The sequence below is a fragment of the Centropristis striata genome, chromosome 1, assembly GCF_030273125.1.
Source record: "Centropristis striata isolate RG_2023a ecotype Rhode Island chromosome 1, C.striata_1.0, whole genome shotgun sequence".
Taxonomy (NCBI): Eukaryota; Metazoa; Chordata; class Actinopteri; order Perciformes; family Serranidae; genus Centropristis; species Centropristis striata.
In genome coordinates, this window is record NC_081517.1 from 41,359,644 (window position 1) to 41,379,555 (window position 19,912).

Sequence of the window (19,912 nt, forward strand, 5' to 3'; positions counted from 1 at the left end):
AGCAGCTCTGCACAGGCATGAAAAGGAGTGGCCTCCTCTGTCATGCATGCCTGCAATCTTCAACAGGATATTTCCCCATTAAAACCTGCAGCTGGAGGGAGTCACACACTGTAACACAACAAAGAGGCTTTGAGCTGCAGGGACGCCATCAGCAGAAACTATGAGCACTCATATCTGTGAGGGGCGGAGGAGAGAAAAGATGACCACACACTCTCTAACAGTGATTCTGCAGGAAGAAGGAGTGTTTGGCAGCTACAGCACAGTGTTTTTGTAACGTAATACTTTTCACTCTGTCTGATTAATTGAGTGTACATTTACCTGAATTATAACCGATTACAGCTCGACAGTCCAACAATACAATCAGAAGTGACAAAGCCATGAGTGGATTATGAGTCAAAGGGCCCCCCGGGCACAGACATGCACAATGCCCGACATCTCATCAGACTTTATAGTTGTTTGGCATCTTTTTTAGACTTGTTTTGTGTAATCATTTTTGGTTGTCTCTATTTGGTTGCTTTGTTTCTCTTTGTGGTCATTTTGAGTCTCTTTGTGGTCATTTTGAGTCTCTTTGTGGTCATTTTGTGTCTCTTTGTAGTAATTTTGAGTCTCTTTGTGGTCATTTTGAGTCTCTTTGTGGTCATTTTGAGTCTCTTTGTAGTAATTTTGTGTCTCTTTGTGGTAATTTTGAGTCTCTTTGGTGTCATTTTGAGTCTCTTTGTGGTCATTTTGAGTCTCTTTGGTGTCATTTTGAGTCTCTTTGTGGTCATTTTGAGTGTCTTTGTGGTAATTTTGAGTCTCTTTGTGGTCATTTTGAGTCTCTTTGCTGTAATTTTGAGTCTCTTTGTGGTCATTTTGTGTCTCTTTGTAGTAATTTTGAGTCTCTTTGCTGTAATTTTGAGTCTCTTTGTGGTCATTTTGAGTCTCTTTGGTGTCATTTTGTGTCTCTTTGTGGTCATTTGAGTCTCTTTGTAGTAATTTTGAGTCTCTAGTCATTGTGTGTCTCTGTGGTCATTTTATGTCTCCTTTTGGTTGTTTTACTAATTTTTGTAGTCATTGTGAGTCTCTTTGTGGTCATCCTGTGTCTCTTTTTGGTTGCTTTGTGTCTATTTGTAGTCATTTTGAGTCTCTTGTAGTTGCTCCAAGTCTCTTGTGGTTGTTCTGTGTCTCCTTTTGGACATTTTATGTCTCTTTCTGGTTGTTTTGCCCCTTTTTTGTCATTGTAAGTATCTTTATGGTCATTCTATGTCTGTTAATTTAGTATCTCTTTGAGGTCATTTTATGTCTCTTTAGGGTTGTTGTGCTACTTTTTGTTGTCATTGTGAGACTCTATGTAGTTGTTTTGTGTGCCTCTGTGGTCATTTTACAAATTTTTCAGCCATCATGACTCTCTTTGTGGTCATTTTATGTCTTTTTTTGGTTGTTTTGACACTTTTCATAGTCATTGTAAGTCTCTTTGTTGTCATTCTGTGTCTTGTAGCTGTTTTAGTTGTCTCTTTGTGGCAGTTTTTCTCCTTTTATAGACATTCTTTACATATTATTGGTCTCTTGTGCGTCTCTTTGTGGTTGCTTTGCCACTTTTGATTGTAATTGCGAGTCTCTTTTGCATCATAAAGGAAACATAAAACAACCAAATAGAGACACATGTAGTCTCTATGTAATTGTTTTGCAGTATTTTTCTCACGCAGTGTCTGAGAAAAAAGACTCTCAGAGTTGAAGTAAATAGGAGTAGCGGAGACAGAAATGGTAAATTATTGTCAGAAAAGAAACATAAAGAAACTTAAAACGACTACACAGAGACACAGAAAATTGTCTTTTTGTGTTTCTGTACGTAGGCGTCGTTGAAGGAGAAAAATGCTCAAAAATCCATCCATGGACAAAGCATGACAGCAGCGATACATGACAGGCACAACGCTGATCAAAGCTCTATTTAACAAGTTAAAGTCCAGTAGTTGCACATTGCCATCCTCTGAAGACTCTCAGCAGCAACAAAGCTTGTGATTGAGCGTGATTATTTTACTGTAAATATGAAAGAAATGTTAGTAAAGTGTCCTGTAAGTGATGTGATGCTGTTTCCTGGCAGTCAGACTGGATCCTGTGGTCACACATGTTGCTGGATTATTGTAGAAAGGTCAAAACATCCAAGTTGGCATCAATGCTTCGGTGACTGTGTGTCCTTTGTTAACCTGCAGAAACCATGAGAGAGAGGAGACACAGAGAGGTCAGTCCTCTGTCATCTATCAACTCTGGTGATGTGAGAGGTGCTGAAGGTCACAGTCATACAGTTCATTCAGACTTTTGACTTAAGGGGCGAACCTGGTCTCACAGGAATCCATGAAATAGCCACGGATTCGCTTAACTCAAAATCCGTGGCTCAAATCCTCAAATTTCCGTGAAACTGACACGGATTTCGCTACAATGACAGTTAATGTCATATCCCGTGGCTATTCCATGGATATTTGTTCCTATTGGTTTGTTCCAAGTCACGTGACTTTCAAGGTCCCGGCGGTCAGAACAAAAAACATGGCGGACAGTTCTCTCATTTTTAGTGAAAAAATCAATATTTTGACTTAGTTTCTGCATAAAAATGGATTTTGATCACATTTCTAGTGAGAAATATATGTTTTATTTTCTAAATATTCACTCAGTGAATGTACATAATCACTTTGTATGTTGGAATAGCCACGGGATATGACTGTCATTAACTTGCATTGTAGCGAAATCCGTGTCAGTTTCACGGAAATTTGAGTGATTCTGTGGCTATTCCACAGATTTTGAGTTAATTATTTCCATGGATTCCTGTGAGACCATATTGAAAGGGGGACATATTGTGCTCATTTTAGGTCCATATTTGTAATTTGGGTTTCTACTAGAGCATGTTTTTTTATTTTTTATGTTCAAAAACACACTGGCCCTCATGCAAGAACCACTCGTACAAACAGATTTGTTCTTATGTGGCTCATACGAGTGATTTAGGAGAGCTTTCTGATTCATTTCCTCATTTTTTTAATTTTCTCTGAGGCACAAAAACAATGTGGGAGTCATCCAGACCTGTTGTAGGAGTCATGTGCAGTTTTTCCACTAATGTATTGTATTTTTCCTTACTTTGAAACAATTACAAATAATAAAGTGAGAGAAAGTTAAGATTAGAATAGTAAAATGTTCTTGCATGAGGTTTATTATTTCTTCTCAGGCACTGACTCTCTCAGGGTTGAATTAGAAATTAGTAGTGGAGACAGAAATGGTAGATTTATGTTGGTCTGACGTGTGTGTGTGCATGCACATACTTATGCCACTCCTGTTTGGACACGCCATGGATTAAATACTTAAATATTAAATACAATATTTATACAGCACGTACACCTGATTTATAGCCAAAAACATGGACATGGAAATCTCACCTTTTTCTTTTCTTTTTTCTTTACAATATGGGACCTTTAATTTAGTCCCATACAGTGTTAGAATGTGTATTATAGTGCTATTTTGTTCATTTCCTGGCATTTGGATTTTTTAAAACAAAAAACTTCACCATGAAACTTCCACAGTTTGTTATTTACATGAAGACAAAATCATTTTGCATTGGATGTTTTCTGACATTTTATGTTTAGATATGCAAATAAGGTGTTTACTCGTTAAATATGCACACATTTGCATATATTTCCAGGACATAAATCTGAACATTGTATAAAGCAAATTTATAGTTATAATTTTATTTTGTTGATATATTAGATTCAAAGTTTTTTTACAGAATAAATTTGGGATATCTCCTTTTATCATTTAAAAAATCAGAAAATACTGTCAAAAGCCATTAAAAAAAAAATGTGTCATGTTTTTGGTACAAAATGTTGTATAATTCAGGGTATGAATGATATATAGACAAACCCCTCTGTTTAAACCTTCAGAGTATATTAAGGAATAAATGTGAAAAGTTTGGGGAATGTAAAAAAAAGAAAAGAAAGAAAAAACTTCTTCAAAGATTTCATACGTTCTTAATGGAAATGACTATTAAAAGATAAAATATTGACTCTAATTTATAGCAACAACAATATAGAACATCTAAAACACATAGTAGAGGGGACACTACAAAATGAGTAAAATATACACCTAAATGTTTTGGGTGTTTTCTTTCCATTATTCTGAAAGAAGACATGTTATGGGAGAAAAATTGCGCCATACCTCAAAATTGACTAATGCATGAAAAAAAACAAGTTTCTGCCTGAAGTGTGCACACTCATTAGCAGGTTTTGAAACTTGCATCTGAAGCATTTTAAACGCTTTCTTTCTTTAATTTGCTCCAAGTTACTGTGGAATTTCACAGGTCTGACAAACAGGGCAGAGCCACTGCAGTGTGCAACCACAGCAGCAGGAACATCACATCTACTTTTGTTCTGGGATCTCTTGTGTAATCCTAATGTGTACAGAGTGCCTCCGCAGTGAATGAAAGTAGCCTCCGACCCTTGCACAGCTTTAGAAATAAAATCCTGGGAAAAAGCCGTGAGTAAATGATGTTGGTCAACAGTTAGTGAAGTGGACCTTGACCTCGCCTTCCCAGTAGACGAGGCTATCCCGGGGTTAAGTTGCGCCACACTCCCATGCATGCCTGGTGTAATCACTAGCAGGTGTTCTGAGTGTTTGTGCTTTCAAACAGCACCATGTGTAATGATGAAAGGGTCACAGTTCATCAGTTGAAGCTGCAGTGAAACCAGCTGGTGCATCACAACAAACACAGGCTGGCAGGGGAAATTAAACTCTGTGGAAGCCGCCCACTGATGAGCTGCATTGTGTCCCCATTACTTTGCAAGATAGACGTCCGCGCTATTGTTCTCAGTGTATTCATAATGAGATTGTTCATTAGAAGCAGGTTATATTCACACCTGCAGGAGCGCTGCTTAATAAATAATTGCTCAGGCTTTGACACATTGCTACTGGCTGCTACACAGCAACTGCTATGATTTAGTCATCAGCGTTAATTAACTCTCAGGGTTCAAGGAAGAGCAGAAGAAGAAATATTTTTATTTAGAGAGATAAGCTAAGATGTTTTATTTTATGCATTTATGTTTATTTAGATGTCTAAAACCAGGAATTTTGAGTTGAGTAGTTAGAGACATCACATATCTCCAGGAATATTATGACTAATAAGCAGTGGTGGAATGTAACTAAGTACTTTTACTCAAGTACTGTACTTAAGTACAAATTTTGAGGTACTTGTACATAACTTGAGTATTTCCATTTATGTAACTTTATATTTCTCCACCAAACATTTAGAGGAAAATATTGTACTTCTAACTCCATTACATTTAGCTGACAGCTTTAGTTACTTTTCAGGTCGAGATTTAACATAAATACATGATCAATTTAAAATAATAAGACTTTTTTTTTTAATTAAATCTCATAACAGTATATTAAGTAGTTAAAATAAGCCATACAATCTGCATAATGAGTACTTTAACTTTTTATACTTTAAGTACATTTTGATGCTGGTACTTTTTACTTAAGTAAGGATCTGAATACTATTTCCACCATGGCTAATAAGTGAGTTTTTTGGGGGTTTTTTAAAGGCGAGGCTTCTTTTATTAATGCCTCTCTGATCGTGAGGGGTGAATGAGAAGAATAAAATAAAATGTGTTCACTGAACATTTAATAAGTGTTAGCTCACCTTTAACAGATTCATGCAAGTTTAGAGTCATCTGCAGGTTGTACTAGAAAAAAACAAAACAAAGAACAACAGAAGATTAGACATATATATTCACTAAACGCCTAGACTAAGAAATATACAGTGTTTGTAATAAACTGACACCAGACAAGTCTTTACAATCAGAGCAACAGTGACCTCTGCTGGATACTCTCCAGATGTGGTGGAACAAAAGCACTCAGATCTTTTACTAATTTAACTTTAAAATTAGCAGTACCACTTTGTAGAAATACTCAGTTACTAGTAAAAGTCTTGCATTCAAACAAAATGTGACTGAAGTAAAAGTACTCATTATGCTAAATGGTCCCATTTTAGAATTTATTATTAGATTATTGGATCACTTGTAAAAGTTGAGTGGAGTTCATTTTAATTAATTTATAAACTGCTGGGTAGCTTGTTCTATAAAAAATATGGTAATGCTTTATAACAAGGTCCTTAATAACCATTAATTAACAAGTAATAAGGCATTGTTCTCGCTTTAGATCCGGTAGTTGCAAAAAACATAGTTAACTTATAGTTAACTTATAATAGATGAGCAATAAAGTATATTTTAATATCAATAAGCAAACAAAATAAGATTAATAAAGGCAAAGACATAATGGGTGGGTCATGGGTGTTTGTAATGCTCATTATTATTATTATGCTTATAAATTATTAACACTTATATAAGCTTATTAACACACAATAATGTTAATAAGCATCTTGTAAGGACTTACAAGGGCCTTATTACTTGTTAATTAATGGTTATATATAATTATTTATAGGTTAATGTTTTTTTTATTTATTTATGATTTTACTCAAAAAACTAATCAAATTAACCTAGAAATAAAAACAAACTGAAATGATTAAAAGTAAAGCAGCAAACCCCAGCTGCTCACAACTGTTTTTCTTTTTTTTTTAAATGAGTGACACATGTCTTTACACGTATCCTTTTATCACCTCATACTATGTTTTCATATTATTTATTTGAAGACACCTACCATCATTTTTCATCCACTGGTCCAACTCTTCCATTTCCAGCTCCAGCACAGAGGGCACGTCTTCTTCAAACATCGGCCTGGAACAAATGGAAATGTTAATAAAATAAGACACATAAACCACATGAACAAACTAACTTTGATGTTTCTGACATCAGCAGCTGGTTTCAGTTTAACATCTTTTATGAACTAACTAATATGCTAAAACAACACTGCTGAGTTTATTTAGTATGTGTTTTACTCTTTATCAGTAGTGGAATGTAACTAAGTACATTTACTCAAGTACTGTACTTAAGTACAATTTTGAGGTAGTTGAATTTTACTTGACTATTTCCATTTTATGTAACTTTTTACTTCTACTCCTTCTTTTTTAAATCAAACCTCATAAAAGGTTTCATCAATTAGTTAAAATGAGCCCTACATTGACGACAATAAAACACTGCTTACATAAATGCATCAATAATAATAATCTAATAATATATTTGGAATATTTATAATAATCTGAGTGTGTCATTCTGCATAACGAATACTTTTACTTTTGATACTTTAAGTACATTTTGATGCTGATACTTTTGTACTTTTATTTCAGTAAGTTTTGAATGCAGGACTTTTACTTGTAGTGGAGTAATTTCATAGTGTGGTATTAGTACTTTTACTTAAGTATGGGATCTGAATACTTTTTTCACCACTGCTCTTTACTTATATTTTTGTGGACTATGTGTACATGTTTATTGCATTATTCATGGAATCTCATTAAAGTGATGAATCTGGGAGAAAAAGGTTGCTTTTTCCCCACTTTTTTCTCGTAAATCTGCGACTTTTTTCTTGTAGATTTGCCACTTTAATCTAGTAAATTTGCAACTTTTTCTCTCGAAATATTACCTGAAGTTACCAAATATAGTTCTTTGCCTGATAAAGGGTTAATAGTGTGTAATCTTCAAGTTTCAAGTTTTAAAATTGTCATACCAGCCATATGTAAAGATTGCATACAGAGGAATTAAACTGTGTTCTCAGGACCAGAGTACAAAAGTGCAATAATAAATAGCATGCCTTAGTGCAAAGTACTAAATATTATATATTAATATATAATAATGTAACATTGAATGTGTGTGTGTTTAAGGCCTAGTCCACACATACGCAGGTATTTTAGAACAAACACCTTTTCAAAACAGCTTTTCTTGTGATTGATCTCAGCCAAACAGTGTTTTTTTAGGTGACTGAAAACAAACTAACAATTGTCAAAATCCTTTCATAGTGAGGATTTTTCAGATACTCATTTTTTTCAGTGTTGATGAGCAGGCTGGGAGTTTTAGACTTTGTAAGAGTTTGAGCCGTTATCTCCTTTGTGAAGCATTTCAGTGGCGGTTCTACACAGGGGCCTCCAGGGGCCACTGCCCTTGTGAAGAAGCCCTTGGCCCCTGCTGTGGCCCCTGTGTCAAATTAATAATAAAATGATCAATTTATAACAATGAACGACGGAACAATTCTTACTTATTGTTCAAACAATATCTCATTGTACACAAAAGGAACCCATAATGTGTACATTGTATAATAGTTTAATTGTGCAATAAAAGCTAAATATAAAGATCATTCTCACTGTACTGCACTTTCAAAATAAAAAAAAGTCATTGTGCACAAAAATGAGAAATGTCATTGTCGTACAAAAATAACTGTTAATGTTGGTAAGTCTCATTGCTTCAATCAATGAAGTTCTTCCAAATATGAGACTTTTAGCTAAAATAAAGGTTTCGAATGCTTAAATATCATTTTTGACGATTTTTAATGTGCCCCTCTGATTAAACACTGGCCCCTACAGTAAAATTGGTCTAGAACCGCCACTGAAGCATTTCCTGCAATGGAGGACGTGGCCTAAACAATGCATAACTTATTACATGTTTACTCATGAATGTTCAGTTACTCTTCTGCTTTACTGACAGACAAAGGTGTCAGAATGTCCTGCAGAGGTCACTGCAACATCATCCAACACTCACACACACACCAGCAGCTATCGTTTTGATTCTGATTGGCCGCTTTGTTCTCTGTGTCATTTTAAAAGTGTAAAAAAAAAGCCTTTTCCAATATTTTCACAGGTTCCAATAAAGACTTCAAAGGATAATTACTGTCTTTAACCCATAAGAATCCATGGTGACACCCGTGTAACAAACACTTTAAATCTTCTAGAATCTCCCATATTCAGCTTTATGCTTCACCTTAACTCATTAAATCCCTAAGTGACGTATACTCAACTCCCTGGTGTGGTGACAGTCATGTGACTGTGACAGGAAGTGACTTCTCCAAAATATGGCTGTGACTGGAAACAGAAATGTGAAAAAGTAGCGAATTTCAAAAAGCTTATTTTTTGTTACAAGGCTAAATTTAAACCCATTTAACAATTCTAATCCATTAATAGGATGTCCTTTATTGCATTTAACTTGTTCTGACCAAATTTCCTGAACAAATTAAAGTCACAATTTTGATAAATGTTATGCAGATGCAAACAAAAAGGCAAATTTGTGCTTCTGTAAGCAGAAAATGTGTCTAGTTTTTTTAAATTTTACAATAACAAATATTATAAAAATAAATACCATAAACGGCCATTGTAATGTATATGTCACATCACAAATCTTTGACATTTAGGGGTAGAATTTTTTTTTTTTAAAACATCATAAATGTGTTTCATGTGGTCTACTTGGTCTGTGGTATATCCCCCATAATTTTCCTAAAAGGATAACTGCGTCTGGGTTCTTATGGGTTAACCTTTATTGAAGGTGTTTGTTTAGCTTCCTGCATCTCTGCGCACCTACACACATAACAACAATCTTATTCTTATAATCTTATGACAGATTTTCCATCAGTGAAGAAAGAACCACAAAGGTCCTACTTTAAATTAAGTCTAACACTGATATGCACATGAAAGTCAAACCTCTTTTGCACAGAGATCAAACAGGAAATGACACAGAAAGGTAGTTTCTGTCTCAGCATTTGACATTAAGATTAAGAAAATCTTGCATTTCACACAGCTGCCAGCAGACCTTGAAATCAGCAGCTGCAGTGAAGAAGTGAGAGTTACATTTTCAACACTTACATTGGCACCTTCTCTGTACTGGACCCGTCCAGATAAGGATCCTCTTTTCTCAGCTCTGTGAGAAGAGAACACAGTTCAGTCAGCTTTATTATGATTTAATATCAAATAGAGCAATCTTTAAACTTAAAAGATCCAGACATGAAATGAATTATTACGTTATTTTCAACAAACAATGGTAATTAGCTGAGGGTTTTTTTTAACAATATCAATGCAATCATAACTATGAGGTAAGACTTACTGTCAGTTCCTTAAAAACTACAAAACAATGATTCCCATTTAACCTTGATACAGATCATTTTAGTAATTATTTAAGTCTTGTGATTGAGACACTTTAATTTGACACATTTTATGACATTAGTAGAAAATGTCTTGTTTAAAAGTAGAATTTCATTGTGGACAGCTGCCACTATATTTTACTCTAACAGAAGAAATAAAATAATAAATAATGATTATACTAATAATACCCATAATACTGCTACGACTACTACTACTACTACTACTACTACTAATAATAATAATAATAATAATAACAATAATAATAATAATGTCTTGAGATGCATTTGTAATGTAAAGAAAAGTTAAATATTTTTCATTTATTTATAGAATACTTCCTACTGATGAAAAAAAATCAATATCAATTTTTGTATCTCCTTTATTTAATTTTATTTATACTAAATAATTAATTTTTATTTTTCATCTATCTAGCTATCTATTTATTATTATTATTATTATTATTATTATTATTTTATTTATTTTTTTTACTATTATTATTATAAGGTTTTTTTTTTTACTTAATATTTCCTCTCTTGACCTCTCCATGTATAGAGGTATTTACAGTTGTAGATGAACCTGTCTGGAACAGGGCATTGAAACTTATCCAAACTCATCTACTGATCCATGTGTGCCTGCCCTGAAGTTTTCAATAAATAAAAATCTGAAAACCTGCAGTTGCCACCAGTGGGTAAGTGGGAAATGATGTTTGTTGTTGTGATTTGGGTGAACCGACGGTTAAAAGTGTCCCCTCTCCTGGTGCACATACCTTGATTTCTCACTTTCTGGTTCCACCTTCGGTTGATGAAAATACCACAAACTATCATGCCGATGATCACGACCACCAGGACCACAGGGATCACGATGATGATGAAGCTCAAACCCTCGTCCTCTACGGGTAATTCGGTTGGATATGTACCTGTAAACTCTGGGCCTAATGTGGATACTGAAACTGGAGAAGAATAGCGCCAGTTATTTTGTTTCTTTTATACAATAAATGTGTAATTTGTTTAATAAATGTGTCCTGCTGCTGCAGTTGTGCTCTTACTGTCCTGTTATTAAGTCTAATAATTTATACGAGAAGTGACTTATCTTTATGTTAACTGTAATCTAGACAGTAATCAGTGCTGTGCTGGTATGTTAGGCCATGTTTGGTCTGACATACCATCACCAGGGGGGAGCATGCTCTGTCCTGAGCCGTGATCCTCTCCTAGCTCGATTTTACTTTCAACTGGAAACAACAGTACAGGAAAGAATTAGATGATTCCACTGAACTCCTCTCCTCCACTACATGGTGCCAAGAAGGGACATGACATTGCATTAGGTTTTATTTAACCCATCATCAGGCAAAGAACTATATTTGTTAACTTCAGGTAATATTTCGAGAAAAAAGTTGCACATTTATGAGATTAAAGTGGCAAATCTACAAGAAAAAAAGTCACAGATTTAAGAGATTTAAAGTGGCAAATCTGCGCTAAAAAAAAGTCGCAGATTTACGAGAAAAATGAGGGAAAAATGCTACTTTTTTCCTCATAGATTTGCCACTTTAATCTGGTAAAAAAAATTCTCAAAATATTATTTTCGTATGTTTTTTTACACATCCTGGCAGTATGTAATATCCTCCAATATTCTCTAGGGTTGAAATTTGGAATTTGCAAGTATTTCAATGAGTGCCCTATTAAGGGTTAAAGTGGTGAATCTGGGAGAAGAAAGTTGCTTTTTTGCCACTTTTTTCTTGTAAATCTGCAACTTTTTTTGCGTAGATTTGCCACTTTAAATCTCTTAAATCTGTGACTTTTTTTTCTTGTAGTTTTGCCACTTTAATCTTGTAAATTTAACTTTTTTATTTATAACTTTTTTCTCAAAATATTTCCTGAAGTTACCAAATATAGTTATTTGCCTGATAAAGGGTTAATCTCTATTTAGCAAGGAGAGTCCCACTGAGATTTCAGTTTCTTTCGATTGTCAAAACTCTTCACGCAGTCAGAGAAACAGAAGTCTGTGTGGACCAAACTGTGAATCAATTTTCATTTCATTCTCCCAAAATTAATTAAAAAATAACTAATTTACCAAAATCCATTAACTCTTTTCTCATTTACACTCCATCACCTGCAAAATGCTCCATATTCACAAGATATTTTTATTGATTTATCTTATTTTTGATATTTTTCATATATTTATTTTTTGTGCATGCCTGCTTTAAACATATTGAAATATACAGAGTATTTATAATAAAATTAATTTTTTAAAGTTTCAGCTAAAAGGTTTGCCCGCTTACCAAACAAACAAAAGGGGACAACTTTGATTTTGGGGGGAGGGGGTTTTGTAAGTATTATTGCAGCCCTGGAATTTTAAGATTTTTTATTCTTCAAAATATTACCAAAGTATTACTATATCTAAAAAATAATAATTCTTGGTACATTTTCTTAAATACAGTAAATAAAATGAGAAGGTGTTATTGTTATTCTGTAATGAACTGATTCATGTGAAAAATCATTCACACGTCAAAGATGAAGTTAATAATTTCCCTAAAGCTCTCTGTTGTTTGTGTTTTTATGTTCAGAGTGTCAGAAGGAACAATGAACGCTCTCTGAGCGAGAACTGCTGCCAGTGTTCCCGTCAAATGACCTGATTCTGAGACGCTTGAAGTGTTTTGGTGGTTTGAGTTCTAGAGGTGAAATTAGTTGTTCAAGCTGTACAAAGGGTTATTTCAAAGCTGTACCCTTTTGTCTATAATCAGCTGTGTTTGAAATTATTATTTTTATTTTATTGTAAATATTCTGCTAAGTTTTTTTTTAATGAATGATGGCATCTGCATTTGATGCAAAAATATAGCTAATAAATAAAATGTTGAAAAAAAATCCTGAAATTCCAGGGATGCAATAATGCAAAAAAAGCAACAAAAGAAGTTTTTTCATTTTATAATAAATACTCTGCTCGGATTTTCTTTATATTATATATTATATATAATATAATATATAATATAATATATAATATATAATATATAATATATATATTATATATATATATATTTACTGAAGAATAGCACAATAAAAAAATTAAAAAACATTTAAAATAGATAAGTAATTACATTTTTAAAAAATGAGGGGAAAAAACTAAAAAAATCTGAAAAATGAGTCACAAATATTCAGTATCTTGCAGGTGGTGAAATATAAATATGAAAAAAGTCAATGGATTTTGAAAAATTGAGTCTTTGAATGCATTTTGTGTGAAAGCGAAGAAGAATTATTCACAGTGTGGCCCACATAGAGGTCTGTACTGCTGACTGTGGGAAAAAAATCACTTGGGTTTTCGCTGCTTGTTAGCAATCGGAAAAAAACTGTAGATGCTGAACAACTAAACAGTGCATCATTTGAGAAATAACTTCCTGAGGGTAGAGATGAACTACCCTCAGGACTAATGAACAATAAAAGAAGGGTTCATTTGCAAAAATAGATATTTCAGGGGGTTTTCCTAAATCATGTTTCTGTGTGTGTGTGTGTGTGTCTGTGTGTGTGCATTCGTGCAAGCCAGACAATATCAGTCACAGGTGTTCTTGCATTTTCATAAATCCTGTTTTATTTTTTACTTGTAAGATGTTGTGGACTTACTGTCACCGTCTGGGGGGGGGACTGCTGAAGTGACATCATCAACATCCGGCGGTGTTGTCACTGTAAACAGGGAGAGAGGCACATTTACTGTTAACCGTTTTAATGTGTCAATTCATTACATACAGACAAAAGTATCAGGACACCTGAGCCTTGTGTGACTGTTTCATTCCCATGTCAAACCACGTGCACTACAGTAATATGCTGCTTGAAAAGCTTCCACTCCTTGGCAAAAAGAGTTTACAACAAGTTATAACTTGTAGAAAGCCTTTACAGTCATTTTATGCAGCCGTGCAGCCAAGACGACATCAGCTCAAATGAAAGATAGATAGATAGATAGATAGATAGATAGATAGATAGATAGATAGATAGATAGATAGATAGATAGATAGATAGATAGATAGATAGATAGATAGATAGATAGATAGATAGATAGATAGATAGATAGATAGATAGATAGATAGATAGATAGATACTTTATTTATCCCAAGCTGGGAAATTACAGCGTAGCAGCAGCATTACACACAGAGACAATGACAACACAATTAAATAAAAAGAACAACCTCGGCATACTTATGAAAGCTGGCAGTGGGAATTAATTGGATCCTCCTTGTTTTTTCTTTTTACCCTTTTTGTTTATGTTTGGGTCTTGAATATTTCATTATGTAAAGAGGAGAGGTACAACTCTTTTTTCTTTATTTTTTATTTTTTTTCCACATATTTCTTATCTGTAGTAATTAACTAAATTGCTTGTGTAATTACTGTTATTTTTACTATTTACTTATATTCGTTATATTTTTAAAAAATATATATTACTATTATTATTATTATTACTATTATTATTTATGTATTATTATTATGCATACTTCAAGCAATAAAATATAAAAATACAATAAAATGCAATAAAATGTAATGTAAAAATAAAAATAAAGTGTCTAAAGAAGGAGTATGTATTAAGGAGTAGAATTCCAGTGCAGAATAAATATGAATATGCAGTATAGAAATGTTTGTGCCGTGAAACAAATAAGGTGCAATATGTGATGTGAAAATGCACTAAAGAAATAAACTTCAGCAAAGTATTGCAACAGCTGACTCCAAGATGCCTTTGGAACATCTTCACCACATTTAATTTGGTCTCTTTTTTTCATTGTTTGTTGTTTTCACCGGAATGAGAAGCCACAGAGTCTTCCAGAGAAACAGAAGTTTACCAAACTTAGCCTCATAAAAGGAAACAGTGGTTTCACACACAGCCACCACCTGTGTCTGTTTTATTTTTATCTGTTTCAGATGAAGATAAAGTTCTTCTGCAGGCAAACATAACTGCAAAAATTCTGATGTTTTCATTTCAGTTTATATCAAGTGCATTATCTGTGCAAGTCCCAATAAAATCCTCATATCTAAGTACTTTAAACTGACTACTTCACTGTTTCTGCCCTTAATCTGTGGTACAACCATACAGTCTATGGGTACAACCCACAAAACCAAAATATCTTTCTCATCGTGTATTTTATATGTTTAGACATGTCAAATGTTTTGCATTTAAAATAGAAACAATTAACAGTAAATATGTATATTAAAAGCCTTCAGCTGCAGGGAATCATTTTAAATTCATGTGATGCTGCATTTGCTTATATTTTCATATTCAGTTACAGCTGCTCTCTATAGAAGAAACGTATGTGCATAATGTGTATAGTATGTATGTATATGTCTTATTTTTTATATTATTATTCTGTCTCTATCTATCTTATCTTATCTAATCTTATCTTATCTAATCTTATTTAGAATAAAAATGTGTTTCTTTGGCATTATTTTTGCTTTCATAAATAATATATTCGGTTTCGGGTATATCCCTAGACAGAATGACAGAATGAGTCTTTTTTTAACATTATCATGTTATAGCAGAGACCCAAAATACAAATATGAACATGAAAAATTAGTATTATGCATCCCCTTTAAAAAATAAAATAAAATAGGAGCCAATTGGTTAGCCCACACCATGAAAAGTATCCTCACTGTGTCCACATACAATGTACTGTTCAGTGGCGGACTCAGACTGTTAGAAGGGCAGGGGCGAAAATATAAAAAGGGCACATTCTGCATAACATGGGCCCCATTAGCAGCAAAAAGCTATGATGCATCATGTATGATGAAATATTAGCATTAAGTTAAAAGGAGATCCAGATCAAAGTAATTCAAGATATGCTACTGACAATTAAAAGTATCAAACCAAACCATCTAGGGGGGTCTTGCCCCCCAAATTTGTAAATTTTTAAATAAAATGCATCTATTTTGTGCACTTTGAGAGCTAAATGAAAGCAAACATCTCACATAACATTATTCACAGTCGGGTGATACCGTATTATAGAATCTCTAGAGGGCACATCATCATCATTTATTGTATGAAGGGGAACCCTAGAGGGCAATCAATACGTTTTTTCATGTGTAAACGGCAGCCAATAAGGCACTTTCTCTCATTTTCACCACTCTTCACCACTTGCTTTTTCAACCATGGAGGCACCAAACAGGAAAAAGGGCACTAGAAGGGCTCTCATTAAGGCACGTTATCGAATTTTCTTGCACTAGAGGGCACGTCATCATAATTTTTTGTATGAAGGGGCGCCCTAGAGGGCACCAAATAATTTTTTGCACCTGTAAAGGACAGCCAATAAGGCACTTCCTCTCGTTTTGCCGCGCACTTTTTCAACCCCCCCCCTTAGTCCGCCACTGGTACTATTATCTCACCTGAGATGTCTGTATCATCACCATCCCCTGGTTCTTCTGGTTCTGGTTCTGGTTCTGGTTCTGGTTCTGGATCAGCTGGCTGTTCCTCTTCTGTCTCAGGGACATCATCTTCATATTGGCTCAACACTGTAAATCAACACCTCTCATTACGTGGTTGAAAAAGGTAGTGAAACCGACAGGAGGATGAAGACTGCCTTTATATCTACAGGGTTTCCTAAAACAACATCTGAATAACTGTCACAGTCAGATCGCACAGGAACTTCAGACTTCCGTGTGCAGGATTTTAAGCAGTTGCTACTAAAATCTAAACTGTTGCAAAATGTACCTACTGGCCAGAGAGGAGTAGGTGGAGATATTCAACATGTTGAGCAATTTGTTCCCGACAGAGTTTCGTCACGTTGTAAAAGATTTGTAAGAGAAAGTTCCTCCTTCTCAAGAAAACTTAAGACATTTTAAACAAAAGAGCGCAGCCAATGTGTTCCTCTTTAAATAATAAGACTATATAATATGTAAGGTACAAATTTAAACATGTTTCTTTTTGTCTTTAGGAGAATTTCAGTTTCTTTGAAGTGAGATAAAGCTTAAACTTTTAGTATATTTGGTCCTCAAGCTTTTAAATTATGGTGCTTTTTAGCCCATTAAAAACACTTTTCCCAGTATGAATAATAAATAAAACATTCCTTCCAGTCAAGAAGTTACACTCACAGAGTCAGAAAAGCAAAAGGAGGCAGGGAGGAGACGGGGAAAGTGGAGTTAAGAGAGTAAAGAGACGAATGTTCCAGTCGTACCTGTGCCAGTCAGCGTGCTCAGCAGCAGCAGCAGCAGCAGCAGAGGGGTCTTCGCCCGGGGCCCTCTCATACTACCAGTCCCAAACGCAAACATAGTGCCATTGTGTGCTCGCTTCCCTTCTCTTCTGTCACAGCATCACACTTCCTGATCTGACTAAACATGCTAAATGGAAGGAAAAGAAAAAAAAAAAGACTCACACAAACACACCCTCAGACTCACTCAGATAACTCACTCGGATGTGATGCAATCGACTGTGTGTGCTTGTCGCCACAAGCCTGACGGCTCTTCAGCTGCAGTACAATCACATTCCTGCTGTTAGGTATGTGGCCCTACAGAGCTACCAAGGGGGAAGCTGAACACAAAACAATTTGTATGTGTGTGAGTTCAGCTGGTCGGGTGTCCCCTTGTCTTAAAATAGCAGCAAGGCTATAAATGTGCTGCATGTTTGTTTGTTGATTGTTTGTTGTGTCCTGATATGAGGTCAGGCGGGATTATAAGTCACTCCTTGTGGTAAAACACTGGTCATGAATTTGAGGGTCATGCTGTTATGATTATCTATGGATGAAGGCTGCTGGCCTACTTTGAAAAGTCTCGGCAGTCTTCATCGAGCAGCACAAACATGATGGAAGCAGGTTTCGACAAGAGGGGGTTTGTGGTTTAAATCTACTTACGCTTAGTTATCAGTAGATCAGGTATTAAAAAAAATATGTATGCCACTTCCTCCAATATGCTGGTTGTCACGTCTCATAAATGCATACAGGCGATTAGGCAACATTTAATAATTCATACGTGAGAAAGATCAGACTAAAAGGTGAAGTAGATCAGGACACTTTGAGTGCAAAAATGACTTCCCTTTAAAACAGATACAACTTCTGTTCTGTTGCCCCCACTGAGGTTTGTTCCATTGTTTTCACCTGTTAAACTGCACGCTATCAGCACATATTATGCAAAGAGGAGAGTCGTGGTTCCCCATAGAGCCCATTTTCATTTAGATATCTTGAAGTCAGAGAGCCGCTTTAAAAAACTGCCATGTCAGTGTTTCCCCTCGCAAAAAAATAGCCTCACCTTGGAGCATTATTTCATCCCCTTCCTGACAAAATATATAGATGCATCTTCTCTGTAGTCCTAAAATTTTGTCTGCTACAACCTCTGAGAGAAAAAGTCCAGCTGGCAGATCTTTAAGGGGTTTGTATAAAATATGAATTCATCCAGTCATTATCCTTAACCCTTAATAGGGCACTCATTTAAATACTTGCAAATTCCAAATTTCAACCCTAGAGAATATTGGAGGATATTACATACAGCCAGAATGTGTAAAAAAACAACAACATACGGACCCGGGGGAGGGGGGTAATATTTTGAGAAAAAAGTTACGAATTTATGACAAAAAAATCTCAAATTAACGGTAAAAAAGTTGACGAGATTAAAGTAGCAAATCTACGAGAAAAAAATGTACAGATTTATGAGATTTAAAGTGGTGAATCTGGGAGTAAAAAGTTGTTGTTTTTTTACTTTTTTCTCGTAAATCTGCGACTTTTTTCGCGCAGATTTGCCATTTTAAATCTCTTAAATCTGCAACTTTTTTTCTTGTAGATTTGCCACTTTAATCTAGTAACGTAGCCTGATCTTTGCTGATTAGCTGGAATAAATCCATGTGGTTCTACGACCAAACAGAGAGACATGGGGACCCCATTTTGATATCCATTGAAGTTACCAAATATAGTTCTTCGCCTGATAAAGGGTTAAGGGCTACACAGTGGTGTAGTGGTAAGCCTCACAGCAAGAGGGTCACCGGTTTGACTCCGGCCTGTAGATGATATAGCAACCCACAGATGATCACAACCTACTGTACCTGCTAGAAGGTGGTACATACTAATGATTGCCCCCTACTAATGGGGATGATAACTGCTGTTAACGTCTGAATCAGTTGATTTAAAGCGGTACACAACGTGCATGATTTCCAAAAACAATTTGCAATAGTAATAACAATTTATCTGATTTTTATATCACTTTTAAAGATACTCGCTTTACATAGAACATGAACATGAATTAAAACAGAAATAAGGTGGGGCAGTTTGAGTCAGGTTTCATAGGCTGTATAGAGGTGGGGGGCAAAAATCGATATAGCATAGTATCGCGATATTTTGCGTGGCAAAATTATATAAATTCATGGCCGCCAAGTATCGATATTTAGCATTTATTTAGGGTCAGTATTTTTTTCCGGAGACCGTAGCGGGCTCACTTTTAGGAACATACTGGAGACACTGGAATCATATGAAACTAGAAGATCTAAGGAATCTAAATTTGCACGTTGGGATATCATGTCGAAATAACGCTGCAAAGTTACGAAGGTTTTAGCTACATGCTAAAGACACTGGAACCAGGTATGTGACTCCGTTGCGAAGTTATTCCACGGACACAGCCGCATCAAAGCTATAGAGCAGTGAAGCTTAAAGTTGAGGAAATTTTGGAAAAATGCCGTGTGTCTGAATTTTGGATGTTTGGAAAGAGGGAGTTGCAGAGGTCTCTTCCCAGTAGTGTGGTGCTTGGTCCTGGAAAAGTGGACTCACCAGACCACAGCACACTTTTCCAATTTGCATTAGTCCATTTCAGGTGAGCTCAGGCTCAGAGGAGTGTTTTATATGAGTGTTAACTTGCATTTGTAGAGGCAGCAATGAACTGTATTTAACCTGTTTACCTGAGAAATGTTCCAAAAAGCTGCTTCTTTCTCATTCTTTAGTTGACTCCGTCG

General features: G+C 35.1%; 1 protein-coding gene across 1 annotated transcript; it reads right to left on the reverse strand.

Annotated features, from left to right (window-relative positions):
- Window positions 1–1,029: 1,029 nt before the first annotated feature.
- Window positions 1,030–17,253, reverse strand: tmem154 (transmembrane protein 154). The gene is made up of 8 exons (XM_059334171.1): window positions 17,160–17,253; window positions 16,372–16,497; window positions 13,633–13,692; window positions 10,791–10,973; window positions 9,752–9,806; window positions 6,670–6,746; window positions 5,654–5,696; window positions 1,030–2,183 (listed from the first exon to the last, which is right to left on the reverse strand). Exons 1-7 carry the CDS (start codon window positions 17,251–17,253, stop codon window positions 5,665–5,667), a joined length of 627 nt encoding a protein of 208 aa, XP_059190154.1. The 3' UTR covers window positions 1,030–2,183; window positions 5,654–5,664.
- Between the last annotated feature and the right edge of the window lie 2,659 nt (window positions 17,254–19,912).